The 10,703-nt window shown below is 33.4% G+C and overlaps 1 protein-coding gene across 1 annotated transcript; it reads left to right on the forward strand.

Moving 5' to 3' along the window:
- The first annotated feature begins 1,674 nt into the window (after nucleotides 1-1,674).
- On the forward strand, nucleotides 1,675-7,283 carry LOC148274588 (uncharacterized). Its single transcript, XM_088236918.1, has 2 exons — nucleotides 1,675-1,763; nucleotides 6,833-7,283. Exons 1-2 carry the CDS (start codon nucleotides 1,710-1,712, stop codon nucleotides 7,187-7,189), a joined length of 411 nt encoding a protein of 136 aa, XP_088093044.1. The 5' UTR covers nucleotides 1,675-1,709; the 3' UTR covers nucleotides 7,190-7,283.
- The last annotated feature ends 3,420 nt before the right edge of the window (nucleotides 7,284-10,703 follow it).

The raw sequence follows: 10,703 nt of genomic DNA on the forward strand, positions 1-10,703 counted from the left end.
GTAACACGAATAAAAATAAATCTGATAAGTTGGTGGCCGATTGTCTTAGTTTGCCTGAAAAGTTCGTAGGCAGTAAAACACATTTTTTTGGCTAAAATTCGATTATAGCGGTCATACGATTTTTCGATACCATTTTTAGCCTTAAAATAAACCTCAGTTTCGGCGATTACCTCTTCATCAGTACCAAATTCCTGACCGGCGAGCATTTTTTTGAGATCTGCAAAAAGGAAAAAGTCACTGTGGGGCAGATCTAGAGAATACGGTGGATGTGGAAGCAATTTGTAGCCTAATTCATGCAATTTAGCCATCGTTTTCATTGATTTGTGACACGGTGCATTGTCTTTATGAAACAACACTTTTTCCTCTTTAAATGGAGTCGATTTTACGTGATTTCATCCTTCGAACGCTCCAACATTACTATGTAATAATCGCTGTTGATGGACTGGCCCTTCTCGAGGTAATCGATGACTATTATACCATGCGCATCCCAAAATACGGATGCCATAACCTTGCCAGCCGACTGTTGCGTCTTTCCACGCTTTGGATTCGGTTCATCGCGTGCAGTCCACTCGGCTGACTGTCGATTAGACTCTGAAGTGTAGTACTGGAGCCATGTTTTATACGTTGTAATATATCGATGGAAAAGTTTGTCTTTATTACGGTTAAATATCCTAAACATTGCTCCGAATCATCAACACGTTGTTGCTTTTGATCGATTGTGGGCAAGCGCGGCACCCACTTTGCACACAGCTTTTGCATGACCAAATATCATGCACGATATGTCCAACATGTTCCTTTGATATTTTTAGAGTCTCATCTATCTCAATCAACTTCGCTTTACAATCATTCAAAATTATTTTGTGGACTTTTTTTATGTTTTTGTCAGTAACAGCCTATTTCAGGCGTCCACTGCGTGCATCGTCTTTGATGCTCATTTCGCCTTGTTTAAATTTAGCAAACCGCTTTTCAACGGTTGATTTTCCTGGTGCAGAGTCCGAATAATGTTTATCAAGTCAAGTTTTGGCTTCAACAGAATTTTTTGTCGCCAAAAAACAATGCTTCTTTAACACACAAAATTCTTTTTTATCCATTTTTCTCACAATAAAAAAAATAATTTTACTTCCAATGCTATATCTCAAGAACCAATTGTCCGACAGCTGTCAAATTTAAACACGTATTTTTTCAGGGTTAGTTCTAACTAAAAATCATGTTAAACTGTGGATTTAATTCTAGTAACGTCATTTACGTGTCAGTGTGTTATCCCACAAAGTTTATTTTGATTCAATCAATAATATATGTTGATTATTTACGAATTAATTTTGTTTTTTACTCTTATACACTAAGTTTTTACTGTAATGGTGTCATTTTAAAACTAAACTCAAATAAAGCATAAGTATTTTTTTTAACAATGACGTTATTAGTTTTACAAAATATCTTCGAAAGGTTAGATTTTACATACATTTAAATAATAAGTGTTAATTTTTTGCTTGATGTTAAAAATTTATCAATGTCTGTAATAAAACTGTTTTGCTCAAGTTAAGATCAATTCGGTAATAAAACCGTGTTGTTTTCAATTGTGAAATGGTTAAAAAATCGGTAAAAAAAAACATAAAAAGCGATAATTGTAATTTCATAAAAGCCGTGCGAAAATTTGCAGAATCATTTTAGAATGATAGTTTAACAAGTAAGGTTATATTTCAAGTTTTAGGATGAAGTTCACCGCCATGTTCTTTGTTTTGGCTAGCGTGGTTGCTATCAATCAGGTAATTTTTTATTCATTTTATACACTAATATAATGTATGTCACAGGAGGAAAAATGAACAGTTCGAAACGGGGTCCAGGTGTATGAGAGCGAAGTATGAAAATAGGTTGAATCAATTTTTAAAATACATTTATTGAGAAAATGTATTTCTTAACAGTACGTCGTTTAAAAAATAGTACAAAATTAAATAAATAAAAAAAATCACAATTTAATTTAATGTTGTATAAACCCGTCGGTACCGTGGTAGTTTTGAGGACCTACGGATCTCCGAGGCCCGAACCGATTTTACCATAACTTGATTTACATTCTCTGGCACGGTTATTTGCTACTATTTGTCAGTGCTGAATAAGCTTCTGACGTCACTACGACCCGAGCAGATCTTTTGTGGCGGGTGCACGTGAGTTAGTTCTGCCTCTCAAGCCTGAGTCTTAAAGGAGCTTTAAAGCTAATGTTTCCGAAAGGTTTATTCTTACAGGGTGTTTATTCTCGAGACTGAGATAAGACTCTGAGGCCAAGTCTTGAAATTTCTAGACTTTTCAAGACTATTTGATACTAACGATGATTTATATAAAAAAATAGTGAATGTAGTAATCCATTGTTGATAAATTACCTGGTCCATGAAGAAGTATAGAAATTGAAAAAATAACATTTTCAGGCGTTGCCTAGTATGTAGGTGAAATAATTCAATTAGATGAATCTCACCTGCATAAATAAAGGTTTCAGCTCCTTAACTTCACAAACATCAACAGATGAAAGAATTGAAGGAATATAGATGTTCAAATATAGGCAGAATGGTGAATGTTACAGTGTGTAAAGTGGCCACTTAAACCAGCCATTGACAGGTCATAAGCCCTGTAGATGCCTAGACTTCTATATTTCCTTTTCTTAAATGTTCTTCATCTCTGTTGTAATATGTTAATATAAACAGCTCCCCAGGGAGTTGAATCCAGTCCTTGTCTACAAAAATTTGGACCAACTCAAAATATTGTTGACATTTATTTAAAATAAAACACTTTGTTAATTTACCACATAAGAGTTTAATATATTAAAACACGACTAGTTTCGGTTAATCAGTATTACTAATACTCAGGTGTAAATATAAACTAAACTAAAATACCATAAAATGTTTTTGAACAAAGGAAATGCTGAAGCAATAAATAATATAGTAAGCACATCTTAGCATACCACTAATTACACATTTTATTTTAATTAATAGAAAACATACAAACCAACTTACACATTTTTTTATACGAATTATCGTTAGTATCAAATATTACTTTTTTTTTTAAAAGGAATAACCCCTAGGCTTCTAGAGTTGCCAACTCAATCCACCGAAAATCCAGGATGTAATTTTTTTTTAAAAATAAAAATATATTAGTTTGGGATTAATGGATAAATGCAACATCTTTTTAATTATTTTCCACATTCATTTTTACCAGAAAAGGCAGATGAAAAATACGGTTCTGTGAGTGAAACAGAACCAGTACCCTGGACGAGTGTTTTAGACTCGATGGCTGCTCTCAGATTATTATCATGTCCACCATTTAACCATGTATACCTTTGTTCTTTTTATTGTATTTATCACATTGTATATCATTGTAACTAAAGATTTATTTTTATTATTATTACTATCTAAAATCGGGTGGAGATAAGTCCGCCTCGTTCTGTAGTGGTTGGTGCGTTCACCTATCATTCTCGAGGTCGTGGGTTCGTTTCCTGGCAGGGTGGACTGTTTTAACTGCAATGTTTCATTGTCCCAGAACTGGCACCTGAAGCGTAAGAATGATCACCTTACCTTACTTAGATGATTGAAATACGCTAGATTTTTACGCTCAGTTTACAAATACAGTGCCCCTATGCACCACGGGGTGGGCGGAAAGGTGTATGATGATGGTGACATTCGTGGTAATCGTATGATAACCAAACAAGCCAAATAGATAAAAAATTGTGTCTTGTTTATGAAATTTGGTCTACAAGTATATATGAATTTGTTATGTTTTTTATGATTATTTTAGATTATTTTGCTTATTATGTTTAAGGTGATAATTAGGTTATTTAGATTTATTACAACTATGTTAAATAACTAATTTAAGGCATGTTTCACTTTTTGTAAAATGTTTCCCTCGGCACGGGACTCCCCAGTGAGGGAACATTATTTATTTATTTATTTTATTTTGTTTATTAAGAAAAACAACAGCAATACAAAGAAATATACACAACATAATAAAAAAAACATAAAATAAAGCCAAATCAGTTTTTCACATAAATACAATTATAAAAATCCAGTTCAGTTAAATATAATTTATAGAAGTGCATGTGTGCGAGTTTTTTTTTGTGTGTGAGGATGCGTGTGTAAAAAAGTGGAGTGTGGTTTTGGTAGGTATGTGAATATGTGTGTGATTGTATATGGGTGTGAGGGTAGGTTTAAGGACAGGGTAAGTGTGTATTTGATATGAGTGAATAGAAACAATTTAAAATTATAATGTAAAAATATAAATATATATTTTTTTATAACGAAACATAATTTTTTTCAATTAATAGTTTTTTAATTTTGGTTTTAAAAGTGAGTTTACTGTAATTAAATATGTCTATGTTATTGAAAAATAAATTATAATTACGCGTCAAGCGAATCAGAGGAGAGTTCTGAGCATAGTTGGTGCGAACTGTGGGTACATGGAAAAGAGATAGATTCGTGTGACGGGTGCGGTAGCCAGGTACGTTAAGGGCCAACTCAGAAACCAGAACAGGACTATCAAGACGTCCATTAAGAATGTCATGTAAAATACCCATATCTAATAACAAACGACGATCCTCAAGACTAAGTATATTATGTTTATGACAAGAAGTTTTATAGTTAAGGTCCGTAAATCTGGATCTCCAATTGAGATGTCTCAAAAATGTTTTCTGAATATTTTCAAGCCTTATCTTGTGTATGGAATACTGGGGAGACCACACAGTGTGTATAAAAATAATAATTCCAGCGTTGTAAAAGTATAAATAAATATGAAAAACAATAAAGTAGGCAACGATTTAATGAAAGCATTCCTGTGGACACACAATTATTTTAAACAATAAAATATTTTTGAAACTCCCTTCCTCTATTGCTTGCCTATTAACCCCGGTAATTGCCACTTGATTGAAATTGCTTTGCAGATGTCAAATAATTTTTTTCTGTCATCGAGATAAATTGCAGATTATTATGGTTGCAATTAGTCTATATTGTATTAATGTATTTAATTGGTACAGTAGAATTATGAAAAATAGTAGTAATTATAAATATTTGTAGAACATTTGATACGACGCGGCACTAGATAAAACCGCACCGCCCGGGTCATAGTAATCATAAAAAATATAAAATAATAATTTTGAAAAAGTTATTAAAAATTAAGTTTATTGTTCATAGAAATACATATAAATTATTTCCGCAATAACACGAAAAAATCACTCTGAATAAATATTTCTCGTCAACTTCGTGCCCTTTCCGAACCTAATGGTGAATAGGGCACTGGATTGGTATACCAATCGCAGCATGTTTCCATCAATGTTTGTTACATGAAGCTATAGTGATCAGTCTTACGGTTCAGGTAGCACAGTCCAGGGGCTATAAAATATTATAGTGTGAAAACTCAAATTTAAATAAATATTTCATATCAACCATATCAGGAATCGAATTCGAGACCTCTTGCATGGAAGGCAAACGCGCTGACCACTACACCACGAGGCCGACAAATATACGACAAGTTGGACATTAAATACGTTTACGTGTGTGTGTATGTACATGTGTTTATATGTATATATATATATATATATATATATGTGTATTTCTGTATGTATATGTATCAAAATGTGTATACGAATAAGTTTGTATTTTGTTGGTCTGTGCTCTATATTAATTTGTTAACTATTATAATATATTAAAATGTAATTGCCTAGCTTGGAACGGGGTATGTACCCTTGTTAGCTGGGCAAAGTAAACATGGAATTGTATTTTGATAAAAAAAAAAAAAAACAGTAAATAATAATTAAATTTAAAAAACATATATACAAGAAAATAACAAGCTGTATACTAACTTTACATATGTGTGAGTACAGTGATGGTCTCAACTTAAGCTGCGTTACCTATACAATGATACAATGGGAATTTAACAGTTGTCAATTTAATCTACAAAGTAAAATTAAGTTTTTTATATGAAAAATAGAATGTGTATTAATTTTTTTAGGTTGACGACGTAAATACTCCAAAAATTTTATACAAATATGTACATTTTCGTACATAAATATCGATTTTATATTTTTCCGTCTCGATATGTACCGCTGAAGATAGCGTTTCTAATTGTCCCTATGAACTAGATATGTAAGGCCGGTAGTTTACCATTAGTAGTTTATTGTAAGAAACGTATTATACGGTAGAATAAGATAGTTTTCGGTAGTTTGGAAACGTTTTTCTTAATCAAATGGCTGTTTAATCACATGGTTAGTAATATTTGATAATAGAGCCTGTATTATACCATTGGTATTTTATAGTAAGAAACCATATCTGTGTAAAAAACCGTATAAAACGTTAGAATACGGTATTTTTCTGTAGGTTTCATAGAAAACATATATTTTTTTTAATGGCCATTTAATCACTTTATTAGCAATATTTCACTATTTTCATCCATAGCGCACTGCCTCATTTCAGTCCATAGGGCACTGTTTAATAATTTTTTTTCGCCCTCCTCACGTAAAGTTTCCGTAAAGAAGCCGTACTGCCACGAAACATAAAATTATTAATTAATAAACTACTTAAGAGAAGCAAGGGGCTCAGAATAAAACAAGGCCAATAAAATCATAGTAAAAAATAATTGCTTTATCAAAATATTAAATATTTTTTACCTAAAAAATAAACTACCAAAACTACGGTAGGAAACGGTAGACTACCGGTTTACTGAGCGATTTGGTAGACTACGGTATTTTTACAATTCTACTCTGGACTTGTACCTGAAGTGTATTACTAACCGCCCGACCTTCGTGTAAATTAGTGTTTGTGAAAATTATACAAAACAAATCTTGATTTCTTTTCATTTCCAGGGTCAGACCATCATTCAAACCCTCACCATACAAGCAGTACGCGCGCTTTGTAAACAAGTAACAAAGGTGGACGACGCCATACTGACGAAGGTCCGCGCCGGCGACTACGCTCAAGACGACATCAGGCTCAGGGCCTACACCTACTGCGTCTACATCGCCCTGGGACTCGCCAGTCCTAACGGAACTCTGAATGAAGAAGCGGGGATGAAATTCATATCAAAAAACACCGATCCAGCGAAGTACACGTCTTCCGTAGAGGCTTGCAACAATCAGACTGGTTTCTTTCCCGACTTTAAACTCTGGAAGGCGCTCGCCTGTTATAATAATGCATACCCTGGGGATTTATACATCCTTTAATTTATAATTCTAAGGTTTAAACTTGGGTAAAACTTTCCATACTAAACTTAACAAAAAATGAACATTAATAACAGAGAAAGAACAGTCATAAGTCTTTGTGAGAATATTTATTTTTGATTAATTGAAATGTAATAATTTAACTTTATAAGTAATAAACTATTTTTCCGAATAAGTCTTTGAAATTTGTACTTCCATTTCATACAGCTCCCTTAGCTGTCTACTCTAACTACCCAGCCGACGATCTTATGACGATCCCAAATATTGATATGTCTTCTAGCTGGTCCCGCTAATGAAACTCCTCTAAAATTTCAAAAGAAAAACATTACACTCTCATTCAACCTAATATCCCATCACGTCTTTGGTTTAAGAAAATTTTGCTTGACAAAAAAGATTTTTTTTTTGTAACATTTATTTATTATTTATGACAAAATACAAGGTTTTTAAACTTTACATATTACATTTTATTACATATTTTATTAGTACGAAAATATTCCCAATCAGTAAAAGTGCTGGTATGAGGGGATATTATATATAATAACACAATGGTTTAAATAAAAATTCAATAAAATAACATCACATATCACTCGTCACACGGGCTGTAAGAACTGTTTTATTTAGGTATTTTTTAAGTACGTATATGTTTTGTATATTTTTTAGATCATTAGAAAGTGAATTGTAAAAATTTATTACCGTATACAAAAAACTGTTTCTTTTTCTTTTGGTCCTAGGTTGTTCGCAAGTTAAATTATTTGATGCTCTTGTATTTATTTTATGTATGTTGTAGTTACATTTAAATTTAATAATTGTCTTTATTTTATTCTTTTTCATTTTAAATATAATTTTTATTTTTTCTGGGTAGATCAATTCCTCTAGATTGAGCATTTTTGTTATTCTACATAATTCTGTAGTTCTAGTATATTTATTAAAATTAAATATTACTTTAAGTGCTTTATTCATTGTTCTTTGTATTGATTCTTGCATATATTTACTACATTGCGACCATATTATTAATCCATCTACAAAGATGCATCCACCATTTGTCGAATGAGGATAGAGCATTGATGTACGAGGACTCACCTTGCGAGAATTGGTGCCTTTGACTCCCCCATTTACGATTGTCGTTTTGAAGAAGAAGATCTCAACCACTTATTCTTTGTTTGCCCAATAAATGACCAAATGGCAACCTTTTTCAAGACTTTGAACTTTGACCCCACTTATTTCTCTTCCTAGAAATATCCAATTCATCTTAGCGAGCAGGAATCCATCTTAGCGAGCAGGAATCCATCTATATACAACCTTATACTAGGGCCTGTTGTTGGATCGGTAACACGGTGACAGTAGCATGAGTATGGGTGGAGGGTTGATCGTTTGGTGGAGGGATTCTCCTTTTTAGTTTTGAAACGAGAAAGGAGAGAACTTTTTTGGAACTGATAGACTTACCTATGTTTATGTTGCTTGCAGATCCAACGGTTGGGCCTGGTTGCTGGTTGCTGGTTGCGTACTGCGAACCAGTTTGTTTTATAAAAAAAATCAACATGACATTGGCAAAAGCATACAATTTATTATGCAACGCCATTTTATTTGAAAAAAAAAGTTTTTGAAATTCACCTTATTTCTAAACATAATTATTGCATCATAATATGGTACGCCGTTTCTGATAATGTGTTACGGCGTAAATTAATTCCTTTGCCTGTTTTCTTTCCTGTCGCCAAATTCAATCATGTCCCTTGCACATATCAGATTCCAAAGAACAAATCAGTATTTTAGCACGCACTTTTATCCCTATACATTTTTTCGCATATTGCTTTGCTATTCGTCCAATATGGTTACGTATTATCTACGCCTCTAACATGTGCTGTAGGTTTGCAGACTCTCGCATTCCAACGCGACATCCCCTCAGCCACCCGCGTTTACCCCTTGCCCCGAGACCCCTAAAATGTGTCATCCCCCTTTCATTTTGGCCTTTATAAAGCAGATTCCGAGCTCTAGAAGTGAGATTATCCCGGGTCGTCTTCCTGCCATTCTGCTTACCTATCTTTCTGGTATTTTCCTGGCTTAAGACACCTACTCAGGGCTTCTTTAACCTAACCAGTCTGCTTTCCATGTTTGGAACTCTTTGGTACTACGGAAAGCCTTGATTCTCACCCCGTACGATCATTGTTATACTGATCTTCCATTGCCTAACGGTGCAATGCATCAGGTTCCTTGATAGAGAGAGTTCGGCCGTCCCAAGGACCACGTGTTCTTTTGCTTTGGCCACCCGGGGCCCATAAATTACCCTGGGTCGAGAAACAATAAATCCGTCGCTTCTCAATCTGTAAAGTCAGTGCTTCTCAACCCGTGTAACCAACAATAGAGAATTCGTTTAATGTTCTAGTGCATGTACTGTGTCTTATGTATAAAATAAAATAATAAACATCTTTAAAATGAAACCAGACGTGTTACGTACTTATTATTTGTCATCTGAAATCAGTGTCCGATTTGACCTCGATTGAATTTGACCTGGATTATTTTTATTCCTTTATTTTTTAATCTGTAATTTTCTTAACTTAGTTTTAGTTTTTGTAATTTAGACTGTTTGATGCCATTTTTTTTTAAATTATTTGTTAACTGAATTTCATTTTATTTATTAGTTCGTCATGTACGTATTTTTTTTCTTTGCTTTTAACTTTTCAACTTTTTCTTAAATGCTTTTAGTATTTTATTTTTGTAATTTCTTCATTTTTATTACAATATTATATTATTTTTGTCATTATGTATTATTGTAGTGTTATATTTAATTTATGAACCTTTTTAACGGGTATTTTTGTATCCAGTGAAGCTACTCGGAAATTTTCATACAATTTTTGCATGTTGAAAACTTATTTTGTATTACAAGTATGTACATATTTTTTTTGGCCAATAAACGCCGTATTTTGGCATTGAACTGAACTGAAAAAACTTAAAGTACGTGTTTAATCGGTAATCGATTTTTACTACAAAATCGCATCGCAAAATATAAAACCAATAAAAATTTAAACAAACCGTCACGAAAAATATATTCAATAATAGTTTGCCCACCACATACCGCACATCGCATCTGAGGACATAATTCCCCTTGGCGGTGCCCCACGGAACAGTTGCTCATTGCTGAACGAGAAAAGCTGCCCGAAGGAGCTCTTTGTAATCTGGTAGCAAGACGGTCATCTGGTAGCAGAAGTACACAATGTGCACTTCATTGGATTGAGAAAAGAGGGAAGTGAATTCTTCACTGACTGGAATGAAATTGATTGGACATGATCAATTCGCCGAAATGATTACAAAACTTTTTAAAAGCCTCGAAATTCTTTTTGGAAGCCACCAGATCTGTATATCCGACAGGACCTATAACAGGGCCACGGATAGTAGCGAGAAGCTCCATTCGGTAATCATAGAAAGGAGGAAAGCGACAAGACCACAGAATGTGTTCAGAAGATTGGTTAGGATATCCGCAGCAGCACGAAGGGGAGTCAACAATATTAAAAACCAATAATTT

This window comes from Micrasema longulum, unplaced genomic scaffold (genome assembly GCF_059751315.1).
Source record: "Micrasema longulum isolate JH-2025_06_02 unplaced genomic scaffold, ASM5975131v1 h1tg001619l, whole genome shotgun sequence".
NCBI classification, from domain to species: domain Eukaryota; kingdom Metazoa; phylum Arthropoda; class Insecta; order Trichoptera; family Brachycentridae; genus Micrasema; species Micrasema longulum.